Below are 20217 nucleotides of genomic sequence, written 5' to 3'. Positions count from 1 at the left end.
GATAAAAGAATAAAAGAATTATGTGTGTGTGTGTGTACATACACACACACACACAAAATGCCCTTCTTTTCGCCATATCTGTGTGTGTGTGTGTGTGTGTGTGTGGTGGTTTTCTACATATTTTCCATCTCCCAGATCTTATTCACAAAGTATTGGTCAACTTATCGTTACTGCAGAAGGACTTGCCCAAAGTGCTCTGTAGAAAAACTGAAACTGTTAGGTTCTTGCTCACACATTTATTGCCGTCATCATAACATCACCATTTATGAAGAGAACACAACCAAAACAGGAGAATTATAAAATAGTACTGTTAATTAGGAGAGAGTATAAAATAGCATTGTAGGGGGAGGGAAATGGACAGGAGTATAGGGAGAGGATAGATGTGAGAGATGTGAGAGAGGGAGAAGAAGAGATTGAAGAGAGATAGAAGGACAAAAGAGAGGTGAAAGAAAAAGAAACCGGAGAATAAAAGGGAGAATTGAGAAAGAGAAAGAGAAAGAAAGAGGCGAGAGAAAGAGGGGATGAAGGGAGTGGTGAGAGGGGAAGAAGATGAGAGATGTGAATGAGAGAGAGAGAGAGAGAGTTTGTGTGTGTATGAAATGACATAGGACGTGTGTGTGTGTGTGTAGCTGAGAGGGAGAGGGGGAGGGGAGACAGAGAGACAGATGGCAAAAGACAGAAAGACAGACAGAAGGAGGCAAGCAGGAGGCAAAGAGACTGAGAGAGAGAGAGAGAGAGAGAGGGAGGGAGAGAGGGGGGAGAGAGAGAGGGAGAGAGGGGGAGAGAGAGAGAGAGAGACAAAGACAGTCAGACAGGAAGGCAGAGTGAGAGAGAGAGAGACAGACAGACAAGCAGGCAGGCAGTCAGGAAGGCAGAGACAGACAGGTAAAGAAGAGGAACCTCAACAAGAGCTGCCTCAACTCATAACAACCTGCACAACCCATACCAGCATGGAAAGCAGACATAAAATCCTGATGATGAAGAGGATGAATGAAATGGTTGCAATTAGTATAAATTAATTCCTGAATACATACTTGCACTCTTCATCTAGCAAGCAGAAAAGACCATTTGGCTTTTTAGAAAAAAGTTCCAGACAACCAGTATTGTCAATAAATTCAATATTTTTCCACTGAATTCCTTCTCGTTGGTACTCTTCCTGCAAAGACAGAATTCCAGAAATAAATCATTCATCCAAATGCAAAAAAATTACGGCAGGCAGCAGCTGAAATCAATAACTAGATTTAACTTATACTCAATGATGACGACGACGACACTGGTGCTGACTATGGGGTGAGGATGACAATGATGGCCATGATGATGATGATGATAATGATAAAGATGATGATGATGATGGTGATTAAATGGAGGAAAATCTAATGAGCTATAACAAGTATAGTCATCAGCTTCTTAAATTTTGTCTTTACAAAACCAAGCTGAAAAAGTGCAGGATTATGAGGTTCTGTTAGTTCTGTCTTGACAAGGAGTGATCAACCTCTCTAGAGTCGGTGCCACAAGAAAATGCAGCCACTGCACTTTGTAAAGTGACTGATGATAGGAAGAGGTCATCCAGATGTAGAAACCATGACAACCATACTAGTGTCGGTGCCATGATAAAATGCAATCAGTAAACTCTGTGAAGTCGTTAGTTAATGAACGGAGACAACAGAAAATAATGGAGAGTTGAAAGGACTATTTAGTCATGTTGAGGACAGAACAACCCCTCTGGTGCTGGTGCTATGATAAAATATATCCATTAGATTCTATGATGATAAAGATGATGATGATGATGGTGATTAGATGGAGGAAAATCTAATGAGCTATAACAAATATAGTCATCAGCTTCTTAAATTTTGTCTTTACAAAACCAAGCTGAAAAAGTGCAGGATTATGAGGTCCTGTTAGTTCTGTCTTGATGAGGAGTGATCAAGTTCTGTCTTGATGAGGAGTGATGTTAGGAAGGGTATCTGGCTGTAGTAACCACACCAAAGATGGAATGCACAAGTGAGACATGGTCCTCTGACCTATCTAAGAAAGCAGTAACTCCCAAAAAGAACTGACTTTTGACTGTGATGATCCAACCAACCCATGATAGCATGATGACGATGATGATGATGAATATACTTTTAATTACTAAAAATAACAATGATAATAATGTAAATAATAATAATTAATGAGTAAAAAATCTTCAACATTTAGCCTCAGTAACTTATCATAATTCCACCACAAGGTCCACACCTTGTTGCAGTGTGGTGGGGCTTGAATGCCTCAATGACCATGAGTGGAGTAAAGTTCTTAGTTGGGCTTTCAATACAGGACAGATCAAAGAACAGAGGCCAGACTAATATGGCCCACCTATTCCCAGAGGTAGAAATGGGTTTACAAAGAAAACAGAATCCAAGTGACAGAAGCATCAATGATGATTCAAGAACCAACAAGGTCTGAGAGAGGAGGGCCTTCCAACAGGGAAACATACAACATACGGCAGCAAAATCCAAAAGAAAGCTGCAAAGATGTGGAGATAAGTAAGGATCTTATTGGAGAGAAGTAGAAAAGACAGCCCATAATCAAGAACGATGAAGAAAATTTGTTGATGGTCTAAGTTCTACAAACAAGGCTTAGGTAAGTAATTTATTCTAATTACAGGAATTTACTAAATAAATAAATAAAGAAGACAATACAATTCATTTTTTCTGTTTGAAGGAATTTGTTGATGCATGAACTTCTGTTGTGTTCTTACCTGTTCCAACTTGAAGATGTGTTGGTTGAAATAATACTGGAGGTGTTCGTTTGCATAATTAATACAAAACTGCTCAAAGCTATTTTTATGGAAGTCTTCAAAACCAAATATATCCAGAACTCCAATAGAATTTCCCTAAGAAAGTAATTACAGTTATTAGAAATTTTATGATTTTCGAAAAAAAAAAAAGAAAAATAAGATATAGAAAAACAGGAACAAATACAATATTCACCAGGAAATGTATCAGAGGAAAAAGGAAAAATATAGTTTAATAAGCATGTAATAAAATTACATACAGTGTTGGTTCCTGAAACGGGTTATTGAGTGCTTTTATAGTCATGTGGTTAAAAAGGTCACTTTGCAGTCCTGTAGCTCCTCGGTTCAATCCTGCTGCAAAGTGTTTTCTTTTCTGGGGTTTTTTTTTTTTATAAATGTGTTTCCAATTGATCCAAGACTTGCCAGTGAAATCAGGGTAGACAGAAACTGTGTTGGACAGGGATATATTTGTTGTTGGGTGGGGGTTTAATACTACTGTCATTACCGCAATCAGGGCCTTGGGTAGCAGTTTCACACCACCCCAACTAACACTACAACTGGGCTCCTGGGGAAGTGGTTTACCACCACCACAATCAGGCTCTTGGGTAGCAATTGCACACCACCATCACCCATTCCTTTTAACTCTTAGATTCCTTAAGCCCTTTTAACATTTAAACCATCTATATCTGGCCCAAATATTCTACATTATTTCCTATTCAAACAGACCCGAACCAGTCTCTCACACATACCCAACAATGTCATTCTAAAATTAAACAATCACATCATGTTGTCAAATACACCCAAGCCAGTGGCATGTGTTATGACATAGGTATACACAACTAGTGTAAAATGGTATTACACAAATAAATGGTTGTGGTTATCTAAAATTGACCTATTGCAGAAATGTATGTTAACACAGAATGCACTCCATACAACTTGAGCATAGGTACGATACTTGATATTCGCTGTTCAACTACCAACTGTAAAACCAACACATGTCAAAGTAACATGGTAAACCAATGTGGTCAAGCTAACACCATCAATTACCCCCTGACAGTTCACTCAGTTCTTATTTATTGTAATTGGTTAGTCCACCTTCAGATACGTGGGGGTGTTCAGGATTCTCCCATAACAGCATGCAAAAAGCACCCAGCACACTCTGTTAAGTGGTTGGTGTTAGGAAGGGCATCCAGACATAGAAACCATTTCACAACAGACAGTTGGAGCCTGGACAGCTCTTGCTAGCTAGCTCCATGTCAAACCATCCAACCCATGCCAGCATGGAAAGAGGACACTAAAAAGTGATGACGATGATGATGATCATCATCAGAATCTCAAAAATATGAGATAATGCATGACTAATTCAAAATAATGTGAACAAATTAGTATTACATGCAACAGAGTAATCTAAATAATCTAAGTCTTAAAGGGCTAAGGGGCCCACTCTGCCATGAACATTCACACTAAGTCTCTAGTCTAAGGTGAACTAAGATATTACTCCATTTCTATTACCAGTCTTGGAGATTCTACAACCAGCAGGGTGGGCATCCTTTCTTCTTTTATAAAAATGTTATGAGAAAAATTAAGATAACAGGTGGGGAAGGTGTTTAACCCTTTTGTTACTGTATTTATTTTGAGATGCTCTGTTTCTTTCAATTAATTTTAAATATAACAAAGTATTTAGTAAAATAACTTAGTCATCATTCAGCTAGTGTTAGGAACATAAATAGTGACTAAGGTTTGGTAGAAGATTTTAATTCAAAACTTCTGAAAACAAGACATTTGTACTACAGAGCCAGAGGCGGTTTCAGCCGGGTTGGTATCGAAAGGGTTAAATGGTTCTAGTATGTACTGAAGAATGACACTGTACAGTATTATACTACGTAGTGTACTGTTCTACAGTATATACAATGTGTGTGTGTGTGTGTGTACATATACACATGCATGCACATGCACACACACACAAATGAGTTCCTTTGCTGTTTCAAGTAAGAAAACACAAGCAACTCACACCTTGAGTTTTAGTTTAACTTCAGGTAAACTTCAGGTCAACTTGGATCATTTTAACAAGTACCAGTTAACCTTTTCCAATTCCAGTTCACCTACCAAAACCCATTCTAAATTCAACATAATCTTGGATTGAATTCTCATTATTTCATGAAGAATAATTAATAAAATTAGATTTCAACTTGTAGAAAACAAAAGTAAGGTTATTTCACTAAACCTCACATAATCCTCGAACACTTCTGAAAATTTAAACAGAAAATGCAGAACGTATTTTTGTAATAAACATGACAACAAAAATGGTTAAACACAACTGGAATATCAGAAAAAAAAACACATTAAAATTAACCAGTAATCTTCCCTTACTCTTACTCTCTCTCTTTCTCTGTGAAAGCAAGGGAGAGAAAGGATCTGCAAGAGAATCCAGGGATTATTAAACACACTTCATTTCTGAAATATAATAATTTTCAAAACAAAAGAAAAAAAAGAAAGAAAGGAAGAAAGAGAAAAAGTAGAAAAGAAAATGGTAAATCCAAAATTAAATGCTAATTTCTATTTAACGACTAAATAAAAACAAACAAAATTGTTGTTGTTGTTGTTGTATAATACAATATCACAGTAGAGATGTGAAGAGAATATGAGTAGAACTGACTTAGCAATGGGGGAGGGTGTATAAACCGAGAGGAAGAGATAGAATTTAAACTAGCAATAATTCTTAAGAAAGGAAAAATTTACTAAGCTTCTATTGGTGTGTGTGTGTGTGTGTGTGTGTGTTTTGCATTTCTAATACCTTGGTTGTATATATTATCTAAAGATCGATAAAAATTCTAAAATGGGAAAAGGGTAAAAAATCAAAGAGGCAGAACAAATTGAATTAAGATTTAGGGAGAAGTGACCCAGTTTTTGGATTTTTTTTTTTTTAACCCCTAGGTTGCTGTAAGTGGTTACAAGATTCTGAGCCAACAATTAAGTGGTTGCTAACGAGTGGTTTTTAATCTGATGAACTGATTGCTAAGAGGCACAATCTTAATCTAAATTATAAAAACAACCATAGATAACAACAACAACAACAACAACAACAACAATAATAATAATAATAATAATAATAATAATAATAATAATAATAATAATAATAATAATAATAATAATAATAATAATAATAACGATGATCCTTTTGTAGTATCTGGCAAGTAAATTTTGACTCAAGATGTTCTCAAAACTCCCTGCTATTGTTGACATAGATTCCTACTGCTTGTGTAAATATATTTATATATACACATTACCTGTGTAGATATATTTATACACACTTCATGCATAGCTATAATTATACACATTTCAGTTTGTGTTGATATATTTGTATACACTGCTTGTGTAGATATAATAATATACACCCAATGTCTGTGTTGATTATATATATATATATATATATACACACACACACACACAGCACTTGTGTAGATATATGTCATATATGTAACTTGTGCAGCTATAATCATACACACCACAAGTATGGATATATTTATACACACCGCTTGCGTAGCCATAGTTATATACACCTGCTACTTGTGTTGATATAGTTACAAACAACACTTATGTACATACATTCATAAATATAATTTGTGCGGATATATTCATATTAGTGTAGATATAACTATACACACTCACTGCATGTGTGGATATATTTATATATCCACATATTTATATGCTTGCATAGATAAATTTATACACACTTAAAAACAATAGATATAAGTTTGATATTTTAAGATGGATATTTTTTAATAAGTGAATCAAAAGAGAAAAGGCCACTATCCATAGCTTATGCAAGATGAATGTTTGCAACAAAGTGAACCTTAAGAAAGGTACATAAGGACCAATTCTGTTTTGGTTGATTTTGAAATATACACACACACACACACACACACACACACTTCTAAAGCATTAAGTTTTCTAATCACAACTGGAGAATTGGTATTTATTTTTAGTCTACAATCTTATGAGTAACCCAGCAATCAGAGTGTATATAACTAAATGAGGCTAATTAACAAGTATAAAGCTGACAGTTTATCAGTGTTTAATTACTTTCCTATCACTGCTCAAATCTTTTAATCCTATTTTAAACTCTGGCTCTTAGCGTTCAAAATACAAAGAAGATATGACATTTTCCGGAATATAATTAGTGAAAACAACATTCACATCCTTAAGTGAAAGTCAGAAAGCAACTACAGAATAGCACCAGTCGAGGGAGGGGGTTCTTTGTAGTCACTCAACCTGCTTGAAATAACAGTCAAACTCCATACAATCACATTCTACTGTCTTAAAATAAAGAAGGACATCATGGTTGGAACACCTTAGGTCATAGGTCTGCCCAGTTCTGGTTCAATTTGTGGTAGGTATAAGGCCAGCAATTTTAAGGGGTAGGGGGTTAGTTGGTTGAATTGACCATAGTATTTGCCTGGTGCTTTATAATTGCTATCATTAATTAGGCTCAGTCCTTGTTGCAATGCGATGGCTTGAATGTCTTAACGGCCCTGAGAGCTATGCCATTGGAGCACAAAGTCCTGGTAAGGCCTCCCATGGTGGACATGGTCAAAGGACAGAGGCCAAACTAAAATGGGCCACCACTTCCCAAAACTAAAAATGGGTTTGCATAGGGCCTAGACCCCCAACCTAGAAAAATGCAAAGTTGCAGAAGCATTGATGGTAATTCAAAACCAATATGACCCGGGAGATGAAGACTTTCTTCTACAGAAGACAACCCAGAGTCAAGAACAGCAGAGAAAAGTTTTTGTAGGCCTATGATCCATAGAATGAAATGAAGGCCTAAGCTCTATAGAAATAGCTGAAGGCCCAAGCTCCATGGAAACGACTGAAGGCCTAAACTCCAAAGAAAGGAGTGAAGGGCTTGACTCTAGAACAGTGTTTCTGAACCATTCCTTGCCTGTATTTATTTTGAGATGCTCTGTTTCTTTCAATTAATTTTAAATATAACAAAGTATTTAGTAAAATAACTTAGTCATCATTCAGCTAGTGTTAGGAACATAAATAGTGACTAAGGTTTGGTAGAAGATTTTAATTCAAAACTTGTGAAAACAAGACATTTGTACTACAGAGCCAGAGGCGGTTTCAGCCAGGTTGGTATCGAAAGGGTTAAATGGTTCTAGTATGTACTGAAGAATGACACTGTACAGTATTATACTACGTAGTATACTGTAGAACAGATTTCCAAAGCTTCTACAAAGCATATACACGTGTGTGTGTGTGTGTGTGTGTGTGTGTGTGTGCTCACCAACGAAAGGTTTCCAAAGCTTCTACAAAGCATCAAATGTTAAACTGAGAGAATCAAAGATGAGGAACAAAGAGGAAAATAAACAAAAAAATGAAGAAGCAAACAAACAAATAAATGGAAAACAAAAGAACAATGCAATGCCATTCATTAGCCAACGCTGAAAATGCTTTGATAATATGTTTGAACAACGGTAAACGGTAAATGTGTTTTATGCTTCGAGTTATTACTGAATACATAAGGAATTCAACATTTAACATTATGAATTTAACATTAACCATAATAATATTCTTACGAGGGTTTTTTTTTTAATATTTTTTGCTTTATTTTACAAATATTTTGTTTTTTTTGTTTCAACTTCAATAACAAGAAGGAAAAAAATAAATAAACAACAACAAATCATTGATTACTATTAATGAGATTTGAACAAAATAATTTACCAAACTCAAAACTACAACAAAACAAATAAGAATAACAGAGATAACGTCACTGTATATGGATACGTGTGTGTGTGTACATGTATATATAAATGTGTATATATATATATATACATATATATATGAACATATATATACATATTTGTATGTATATGTGTGTGTGTGTGTGTGTGTGTGTGTATATATATATATATATATATATATTATATACATACACACACATGCACACATACATATTAATGTGTCCCTGTGTTTCCATATATACATGTATGTATATGTTTACATACGCACACAACAGCAAAGACACAAAACAAGAGATACAACCAGGAAAGAACAACAACAACAAGGAAATAAAAAAAAAATGTCAGAAAAAAAAAACCCAAAAAAAACCCCACTCTAGATGATATTTCTGAGCAGGAAAATGTTTGAAATTTCTACTTTTACTTCGTTATAGCAATAATAATAATAATAATAATAATAATAATAATAATAATAATAATAATAATAATAATAATAATAATAATAAACGGAATTTACACAAGAATTAAATACCATAAAATATAAAAGACCCTTTGTTATTACAGCAAAGAGAAGAGAAAAGAGATCATTGTTAAAGTTTTTTAAAAATCTATAATCTAGAAATTGATGCAATGTGACTTAAGTGAAGAGCAGTGGTTGTGGGTGTTGGTGGTGGTGGTAATAGGGCTGGGAGGAAAGAACGGAGGATGGGGTAGGCAAGAGGTGAAATTTTGGCAATAATGCAACCACCAATCAGTGAATGAAATATCCAGTGAAAGCAGAGCTCTACAGTTTGCTACGTTTTGTTTTGCTTTTATTATTATTATTATTATTTTTTTTTTCTTGCTGGTGAATAAAAGAAAAAAAATCAAGCTATATGTGCATGTACACACACACACATTCATTCATTCATACATTCATTCATTCATACTGGTAAGTGCCAACACACGAAACTATCAGTCCATGAGTCACTCTGTAAGTTCTGCCAAGTTAATAAAGCAAATACACATTCATATTTTGAATTCTATCTCCCTGTTTGCATCACCAAACACACACACACACACACACATTGATGATGTGTATATATGAAGATATATTTGAGTTTTTTTACACATATAAACATACATGAGGATGTGCGTATGTGAGTCTATAAACACGTGTGTGCGAGTATGTGCACTATATAATCATATAAAGTTTTGTGTGTGTGTGTGTGTGTGTATGTATATATATATGTGTGTGTGTGTGTGTATGTATATATGTAAGTATGTATATATGTAAGTATGTATCTATGTATGTATGTATGTATGTATGTATGTATCTCCACACACACACACACACACACAGAAAGCAATTATGAAAATTGTGAAAAATCAATTAGCAGCAAAATATTGACTACTATTTCCATTTAATTGAATGTAACAAACACACAAATATATATACATACATACATACATATATATGTATACATACATATAAATGATTTGAATAACACCTGCGTTAGACTCCATTTCTTAACTTATACATACACACACACACAAATACACATGTAAGCACACACATACCTATATGCAAGATATAAATAGGATTATAAAGAATGTAAAAGAAAAGCTGAAATCTATGAAAATACTTAATCCCTGCAGACACATAAATATCTACCTATCTACCTATCTCTCTCTCTCTCTCTCTCTCTCTCTCTCTCTGTATATATATATATATATATATATATATATATATATATATATATATATATATAGATAGATAGATAGATAGATAGATAGATAGATACATTTCTTTTATTAGCCACACAGGGCTCAACGAAAGATGGGACAAATACAATGTAGAGCTTTTCTTTTTGGGAGGGGGAAGGAAGGTAAAAAAAAAAAAAAAAAAAAAAATTGGTGGTGTCGATCAAAAGGGATCGTAGGAAGGGAAAAAGGGGCAGTTCGATCAAAAGGGTTCGAAAAAAAAAGAAAAGGAAAGGCCGATCAATAGGGATCGTGTATCACACAGTAATGTTCTCGTAGATAGATAGATAGATAAACCAGTCTGTGATGCGAAGAAGAATGAGGACCACTGGGTTTAATTCCTGGAACAGGTGAAGCATTGCATCTGTGAGCAAAGCATTTAATCAAATGCTGCTCTAGCCAACTCACCTGGAAAGGAAAACATACTTAATGCTGGTGTGCAGCCCTCCCACACTCCAGCTTTCAAAGCCTTGATGTTCTACAGAGTTGGGAGTGAGGGCAGGGAAGCTGAGAGAAAAGGGGAGCCTGTCCCTGCTCATGACACAGACATCCTTTCATGACTTCGCACTCTTGGGACACACCTAAAACAATTAGTAAGAAAACATGATACATGCCACCAAATCACACTCACTTGTGAATGACAGCTGTACAGTTTCTTTTGCACTTTTTTTTTATTTAAATAGAATGGAAGGCAGTACCCAGTGCCTCTAATGACCTTTCAAATTTAGGGTGGGGAGAGAAAAGAAAGGAAAAAAAAAACAATGCAAGGTTCATTGCTGTAGGAAGCAGCATAACAAAAGATATTGATTTATTCAAGCGAGAAATGTGATCTTCATGGTCACAACAGGGTGGATTCCACTAAAGGTAACCGATGTACCAAATGACATTATTAAATTGAACTTGCACAGATTAAATTAAATCTGGAGCAATACAGCTGTCTTATTAGCTGCCCACACATACCGCCATGCTTAGTCCATCCCTGCCCTGAATGCCAGCCTTCCGGAATCTCTTTCCTGCAGGAGTCAGCTTGCGACAGTCTAAATAGAACATTAAATGACATCAATATCACCGGTCTCGGAGAGATTGTGAAGAACATAAGGATAGCCCCCACCTCTGAAGACAGCAAGTAAAAAAGAACAACAATAATAGTTTTTTTCTACTATAGGCACAAAGTCTTAATTTTGATGGGTAGGGGTTGGCTGATAAGATGAAAGGCAAAGTCGACCCTAGCAGAATTTGAACTCAGAATGTCAAGACAGACAAAATACTTCTAAGAATAATAATAATAATCTTTTCTAGTGTAGGCACAAGGTCTGAAATTTGGGTGAGAAATAGTCAATTACATCGACCCCAGTGCTTGATTGGTACTTAATTTATCAATCCCAAACGGATGAAAGGCAAAGTCAACCTCGGCAGAATTTGAACTCAGAACGTAGTGGCAGACGATATACTGCAAAGCATTTCGTCCAGCGTGTTAAAGATTCTGCCAGCTCGCCACCTTAATTATGATAGTAGTAGTAGTAGTAGTAGTAGTAGTAGTAGTAGTAGTAGTAGTAGTAGTAATAGTAATAGTAATAGTAATAATAATAATAATAATAATAATAATAATAATAATAATAATAATAATAATAATAATAATAATAATAATTTAAGATTTAGCACAATTTGAACAGTTTGGCTTATAACTCATGTCTGTTGTTGATATTTAGCCCCAGGCAAAACCAGACCAACCAAGCCTACAGCCAACTGCATTCCAGCTGTGACAATCTCATCTGTTTAGGGTTGGGGATTGTCTGATCTGACAACTATGTTGTTTAACACGGTGGGACATGATATGAGGGAGGTTTACTGGTCCTTTCTAAAATGGTTGAATTACTAAATAGAAGTTCTTTCATCGGTGGAAGTTCTAAAAGTCAGGAAGCTATCCAAACCCAGCTGCATTCAAACACAGCCTTGTGCCATGCTTGAGTTGAGTGTATGTCACCAATAAGGACCCGACCAAAAAGTACCAATAAAAAGAAAGAAAAAAATGTAAAAAAAAAAAAAACAGGATGTAAAGGTCAGTCGTTGTTTGATTTCCCAAATGGTCTTTGTATCTAAAGTGGTCTTGTCCCTTTTAGTTGATCTGACATGGATGCAGAAGAGAGGGGGGAGAGATAGAGAGGGAGAGAGGAAGCAAAATGGAGGCGGAGAAAAAAGGGAGGAAGAGAGAGAAAGGGAGGAAGAGAGAGAAAAGGAGGAAGAGAGAGAAAGGGAGGAAGAGAGAGAAAGGGAGGAAGAGAGAGAAAGGGAGGAAGAGAGAGAAAGGGAGGAAGAGAGAGAAAGGGAGGAAGAGAGAGAAAGGGAGGAAGAGAGAGAAAGGGAGGAAGAGAGATAATGTGGGAGAGCAGTGTGTGTATGGGAGTCTGAGTGAGAGAAAGGGATTGTGTGTGTGTGTGTGTGTGATAATGAGAGGAGAATGTTTGTGAGTGCTAGAGAGTGTGTGTAGGAGAGAAAGAGCATGTGTGCGTGTGTAAGAAAGTGTGTGTGTGAGAGAGAGAAGGAAAGAGAGAGTGTGTGTATGAATGAAAGATTGAATTAGTGTGTGTGTGTGTGTGTGTGTGAGTGTGTGTGAATGAAAGATTGTGTGTGTGTGTGTGTGTGTGTGTGTGTGTTTGCATGTAAGTCTTAAGTGTCTGCATGTGTGCGAGTGAAAGTGTGATTTTATGTATGCATGACTGAGTGAGGTGAGATAGAAATGAAAGTGTGTGTGTGTGTGTGTGCACAAGTACACACATGAGTATGTTAAAGAGAGAGAGAGAGAGAGAGGTGCGTGGAGAGACAGATATGATGAGATAGGGGGAAGGAGAGTGGGGGGGGGGGAAGTGTATATCCTAATATCACCACAGATACAAAGAAAGAAGATAGTCGTAATGATATCAGGTGTATTTATTTTTAACATTGCACTTAATTCCACTCATATTTATTTATTTATTTATATGTTTAATTTACTTATTTATTTATTTACTTCTTTATTTATTTACTTGTAGGATTTTGATTCAGCACATAATCAATTAATATATAACATCATCATTGTCGTCGTCGTTTAACGTCCGCTTTACATGCTAGCATGGGTTGGACGATTTGACTGAGGACTGGTGAACCAGATGGCTACGCCAGGCTCCTATCTGATTTGGCAGAGTTTCTACAGCTGGATGCCCTTCCTAATGCCAACCACTCCAAGAGTGTAGTGGGTGCTTTTACGTGCCACCGGCACGAAGGCCAGTCAGGCGGTACTGGCAACGGCCATATATATATATATATATATATATATATATATATATATATATATATATAGGTAGGGGGATCTGAAAGGAGTCTCAGGGAGTAGCGACCTTGCTTTCCTGAGCTAGTTCTCCACCACATTTCTTAAAAATCGTGGTAGAGGCCTTGGCCTCAGGACCACTCATGTCTAGAAACTGAGGTTGGGGGTAAGCAAGGACATGCTCCCCATAGAAAATCCAGCTCCTAAAAGGCCCCATGATAGCAAAGAAGAATGGGCACCAGCCAGCCCAAAGGTTGGGGTGGTCTGCACCTGCCTGCCTCTGTTGCTATGGTATTGAGGTAGATCCAGCCACCCCCATTAACAGGGACAAAACCTGGATTTAAAACACTGGATGATATATATGTATATATATATATATAGACACACAGACAGATAGATATATTATATTTTCCCCCTCAGTTGTTTACTTCAGTTTCAACTAGTTTAATCTCAACCTGCAAATAATTACTAATCATACATGTCGTTATTAATATTCTCATTAACAACTGCTAATCACTATTAATGTGGGAGAGAGGGAAAGTGAGAGGAGGGGAATAAGGCTTAACATCGATTACATATATATATATTCTTTTGCTCTTTCACTTGTTATAGTCATTAGACTGTAGTCATGCTGGAGCACTGTGTTACAGAATTTTAGTCAAATGGATCAACCCCGGTACTTATTTATGCTGAACTAAGTTACAACGGATGTAAATACACCAACACCGGTTGTCAAGCAGTGGTAGTAAAGACACAAAGACACACACACACACACACATATACAATGGGCTTCTTTCAGTTTCCTTCTACCAAATCTACTCAGTAGGCTTTGGTCAGCCTAAGGCTATAATAGAAGACACCTGCCGAAGGTGCAACACAGTGGGACTGAACCCAGGACCATGTGGTTGGAAAGCAAACTTCTTACCACGTAGCCACAAATGTACAGGCATCATACTGGCAGACAGGCAGACAGACAGACAAAAGACGGAATGAGAGGAGTTTTTTTTAATTTTTATGTTGAAATTATTTGTAAGATATTCGTCCCTAAATATCAGAATCACAGAATAGCAGTCATGAAGACAAGCCTCTGTTTCAAATATTTCTCCAAAACACATGCCATAACCTCTCTGCCATAATAATAATAATGATAATGGTTCCAATGTTAGGCACAGGGCAGGCAGTTTTTGTGGAGAAGGTAAGTCAATAACATTGACCCCCCCAGTGTTCAATTGGTACTTGTTGAGCACTGATACCAGAGTAAATAATGATGATGATGATGATGATGATGATGATGATAAATGCCCTGATGTAGTACCAGGTAGTGGCTCTCATGGCTTCTGATTTTAACTGATTGGAAGTGTTATCATGTACATTGTTTTGTCTTTGATGGGCAACAGCAAATATCCTGCTCAATACCACAGATTTGCTTGTCAGTTGCTTGACCGTAACCAGTTGAGCATGTCCCTTGGTGGCTGACGATATGTGCATCTCTGATCACGAGCAGAAGTAGTGGGGGAGCATCATAGCCATGTGTTGAGAGGAATTCTTTGGGGTTTGGATAATTCACCTTTGGAAACATGGGTGATTCGTTCAACATCCTTAAGCAACCCTTATTCAGGGACATTTTGAACGGAATGGACTACTCGACCTGAAGAAAATTCTAACTGGGCCCCCACCTGCGAGGTCACGAGCTGTTTATCTTGATATGAGATCACCATCACATGCACATATGGTTATGATGCATGTTCCTGGTGTACCCTTATCAGACGGGTAGTCATGATGGGTATACTGGGCTTCGTATATTTTACCCCAGTGTCACTTTGATGGCATGCACTGCTCTCTCACTCAATAATAATAATAATAGTAATAATAATAAAGTATTACAGAAAAAAATAATAAAAGTGGATAAACAATGCAAGAGTATTTTTAATATCAAAAATGACTCCCAACACATCACACATTCTCAGATCAAACTAAGTGCAAACTAGAGAAATTATTAGAAAGTTATAAGGGGCGAACAAGAAGAAAGAAAAAAATTGAATTGTCAGGTAATTGGTTTAATAAGGGCAATTTTTGCTATTGTTAGAAGCTTGAAGCGAAACTTGAAAAATATTAATTTTTAATTAAGCCATTAATAAGCAATTGATTAGAAAAAGAAAACCTTTAATCAAATCCATGCAATTAGCCCATGCTAGGAAATGAATGAGGATTCTAACTCATTTGATGAACGATTGAGAGAGAGAGAGAGAGAGAGTATGCACACTGGTGCATAGACACATGAGAAGGAAATATTCAATACAAGGCATACAGATATAAAGTTTAATCGAAACTGCACTTCCCTTATCACAACTGAGATGTATATATAAAATATATATTGAGAGAGAGGACAGAGAGAGAGGATAGAGAGAGAGGACAGAGAGAGAGAGAGAGGACAGAGAGAGAGAGAGGACAGAGAGAGAGAGAGAGGACACAGAGAGAGGACAGAGAGAGAGAGAGGACAGAGAGAGAGAGAGGATAGAGAGAGAGAGAGGACAGAGAGAGAGAGAGGACAGAGAGAGAGAGAGAGAGAGGACAGAGAGAGAGGGAGGACAGAGAGAGAGAGAGAGAGGACAGAGAGAGAGAGAGGACAGAGAGAGAGAGAGGATAGAGAGAGAGAGAGGACAGAGAGAGAGAGAGGACAGAGAGAGAGAGAGGACAGAGAGAGAGGGAGGACAGAGAGGGAGGACAGAGAGAGGACAGAGAGAGAGGACAGACAGAGAGAGAGGACAGACAGAGAGAGAGGACAGACAGAGAGAGAGGACAGACAGAGAGAGAGGACAGACAGAGAGAGAGGACAGACACAGAGAGAGAGAGGACAGACACAGAGAGAGAGGACAGACAGAGAGAGAGGACAGACAGAGAGAGAGGACAGACACAGAGAGAGAGAGGACAGACACAAAGAGAGAGAGGACAGACACAGAGAGAGGACAGACAGAGAGAGAGGACAGACACAGAGAGAGGACAGACACAGAGAGAGGACAGACAGAGAGAGAGGACAGACAGAGAGAGAGGACAGACAGAGAGAGACAAAGAGAGTGTGTATGTGTAATATGTGTTGTTCTTCTAAGCCAGTCCCAAACTGGTTCCAAACTGGTCCCAAGCGTTGTTGAGAAAGGAGAATGGTAAGCACAGGGGTTAGAAGCCCTGCACTCTCAATACTCTACATCGCTACTGAGACACCAAGAGAAACAGATGAAACCAGTCATGATAAAGAGAAGTAATCTTCAAAAAACTGTGCATAAAACTGCATAGTAAAAACTAGAAGAAGGCCACAATGTTTATGGGAGTCCTTCCCTCACCAAGGACAAGCACACAGCTGGGAACATGGAAAATAAGAATGATGTCTGAAACTGGAAAAGTAGGCCAGACTGGTGCTGAGAAGATACTCTACAAGCTCACACATACATGCACACACACATACAGAGGCAGAAAGACAGACAGACAGAGGCCTCCATCACGTTTTAGAAGCACTGCATTCCTGAAAACAGTGTTCCATAATGCAAAACCTATTTACCTATCAGCTTCCATGTAACATGGAAAGTCAGTGAGACATAACTTACCAGCTTAGAAAGGGCAAAGTCGATATAGCCCACACTAACACACATAAAAGGCAAGATGGTCATGGCTAGATAACCCATGTTTACAGGTCTTCTCAATTAAACATAAGCTGGAGTTAAACACAAACAACATCCACTGTAAAAGCATCACACACGACTGGCTTCTCTTCTCTTTTCTTTTCTTCATCAAAGATCGCTGTCTGAAGCACTGAACATCTTTATTTCTTCATTGCAGTGTAAAATGCATTCCATCGTATTACTAATTGCTCATTACAGCACAAAATTAATTTACATTGTATTAATTCTAATTGAGTTTTGCAATACCCTGAAATCCCTAAAACAGCGTTATCTAGTTCATTATAAATATCCTCTCCACAAATAACCAAGTATATACATGTCTCTTGTTATACAAAAGATAAATGCTGGAAATAAAGGTCTTTTTGAAAACTATGAAGACCAAATAAAGAAAAAAGAAAAGTTTTCAAATGTCACTCTGAAGATATTTATGCCAAATTTCACTAATTCACTTCTTCAGAATCAAGATATTTGTAAATTATTCCCCATGGAAGAGCCACAGCATGAAACATCAGCTCTTTTTCCACTCCTTACAGCAATCAAACATGCTCACAAACAGGAAACACTCCAAGATTTACAATTAATGAAATAATAATAATAATAATTAAATGTATATATATATATATATATATATATATATATATATATATATATATATATATATATATATATAGAGAGAGAGAGAGAGAGAGAGAGAGAGTTTAATGAAACTAATAAAAATCTTCATTGGTAAAATTTAATCATGTTCATAAATTTGCATAAGTCTGAAATGCCATGGAGGGGTGAAGAAGACAAGAATCCTGATATTTTGAGAAATATATTCATTGCAGAGAGGAAAAAAATTATGTCTCTGATGCAATGCTTTGGCCCAAATATCAAGGTTTTCTTCTTCCGATGCATCTTAAACTTATCCAAATTCAGGATCTTTCCTTTCATATGCACACATACACATATTTAAGTGTAATATGCACTCATATATATATATATATATATATATATATATATAAAGTGCATTCATAGTTATGGATACTAAAATCATGGAAAAACATTTTGTATGTAATATATACAAAATTTTCTTTTGAGTTATGATATATGAAAAAGAAGATGTTTAGTCTAATTTATTAGAATTGCTGTATAAAATACATAAAAAAAAAAACGTTCATCCATCCTGAACCAAACGAAAAGCAAAATTTGAACTGATGCAGGATAAAAGTGTACCTGCTGTAAAATCAACTCTCTGGACATTTCACCATGTTTGTCATGATAGAAGTTTGTAATATCAACAGACACGGTAATTATTTCAATAATAAGTTCTAATGCACCCACCCAACCCCACCTCAGCAGAACATATTAATCCCAGGGTGTTTGTAAGGATGACTAATACGCGATTGAAAATTAAACAAAGTAAGTTTCAAGGACAGAGACTATGTGCAATTTCTGTTTTCTTGCACTGGTATAAAAATCAGGAATTTCTAAAAGTAAAGGAGCAGGTGCTCAATATGACCCGCTGTATATGACTGGTATTTAATTTATGAAATTCCCAGGAGGTTAACAACAAATTCAATCTTGGTAGCAGTTAAACCCAGAATATAAAGGAATGGCACTAAACACTGCTGATCATTTGGTCTGCCACTCCACCACCTTCGTATACACACACACACACACGCAAATACTCTGATCAGCATAAATCAAATTTTTTTATCTATTTTTAATTTTCATAAATTTCAATACATTTAATTAAATCTCAATTACACTTTGGCTTTTGCTTTTTTTATCTTTGATCTTTACTTTGGTAAATTTTTAACCAAAGTTTCTTATATTCATTTTACCTCGTTAACAAACAAACAGCTGTAATTTCTTTTTTTTTTTTGTTTTTTAACAAGTATGAAATATCCAGATTAAATTCAAGCATATTAGAACAGAGAAAAAGTGAAAAAAAATCTGCATGTGCAAAGAGCAATTATGACAACAACATCAAAATCAACAATAACAACAACAACAACAACAACAGCAGCAGTGCTTTCACATGCATAAATGATACAACAACAACAGCGTGACAACAAACTGGTCAGCCAATGTAGTCTTCTTGAAGCAGAGATGTAATCCATTTGATAACATACCAGAGTACACTGGTGGAAAAATTCATACCATTGCTCCTAGGAAAAACCCATGGAAAATACTCCCCCAAACCAAAGATAGCATTTAACACAAGTACAGTTAAAGACTAATAGAGAATTCTAGTTCTAATCGATGACTGTCTTCTCTAAACATATGACATGATGGTCATGTTAAAATTTGTCAGAAGTTGTGTGTAGTTGTCAATTAAATTGTCCCACATATATCACTGGTATTAAATTATAAAACTCATTTGATCAAGTTCTAATGAATTAATGGTAGAGTCTACTGTGGTAGATATAATCTAATGTCAGTGGAACAATCAAAATACTTTCAAGTCTCACACTTGACACTGAGCCCTCTCTGCTCCTTGATCGATTCCCTTCACGTTTCCTTACAAACATTAACTAACCACCAAACAGTTAGTAAACTGGTTTATTGGCCTGTTATGTCTATGCTCCACCACAAGAACCAATCCTAGTTACAGTATGGTGGATTATAGTGCCTCAATGGCCCAGAGAGCTATTCCAGTGGAGTGCAAGATCTTGGTAAGGTCTCCCATACTGGACAGGTCAGAGGATAGAGGCTGGACTGATATAGACCACCTCTTCCCAAAGGTAAAAATAGGCTTTTATAGGGTCAATATCCTTACCTACAAAAAAGGTAAAGTTAGTGAAGGATCAAGTACAATTCAAAAATCAACAAGGGTCAGAGAGAGGAAGCAGAAAAGACAACCCAGAGTTAAGAATAGTAGAGAAAGGTTGTTGATGGTTTATGCTCCAAGAGGAGCGAAGGGCTAAAGCAAGTAAATATGTCTGTGCTAGAAAGAAGAAATAATCAAGCTCTTCAAGAATATACATACCAGAA

The 20217-nt window shown here is 36.5% G+C and overlaps 1 protein-coding gene across 1 annotated transcript in view; it reads right to left on the bottom strand.

Annotated features, from left to right (window-relative positions):
* LOC106868187 (unconventional myosin-IXa) overlaps positions 1-20217 on the bottom strand; it is a 209041-nt gene that overhangs the window by 78089 nt on the left and 110735 nt on the right. Inside the window, exons 10-11 of the mRNA XM_089361098.1 lie at positions 2738-2872; positions 1035-1156 (exon numbers count right to left, since the gene is read on the bottom strand). Coding sequence (XP_089217224.1) covers positions 1035-1156; positions 2738-2872 — 257 coding nt within the window. The remainder of the gene's footprint in view (positions 1-1034; positions 1157-2737; positions 2873-20217) is intronic.

The sequence above is a fragment of the Octopus bimaculoides genome, chromosome 12, assembly GCF_046866305.1.
Source record: "Octopus bimaculoides isolate indiv1 chromosome 12, ASM4686630v1, whole genome shotgun sequence".
In the NCBI taxonomy this organism is placed as follows: domain Eukaryota; kingdom Metazoa; phylum Mollusca; class Cephalopoda; order Octopoda; family Octopodidae; genus Octopus; species Octopus bimaculoides.
Note: the sequence above shows the minus strand (reverse complement) of the source record. Positions and strands in the feature narration are given on the sequence as shown.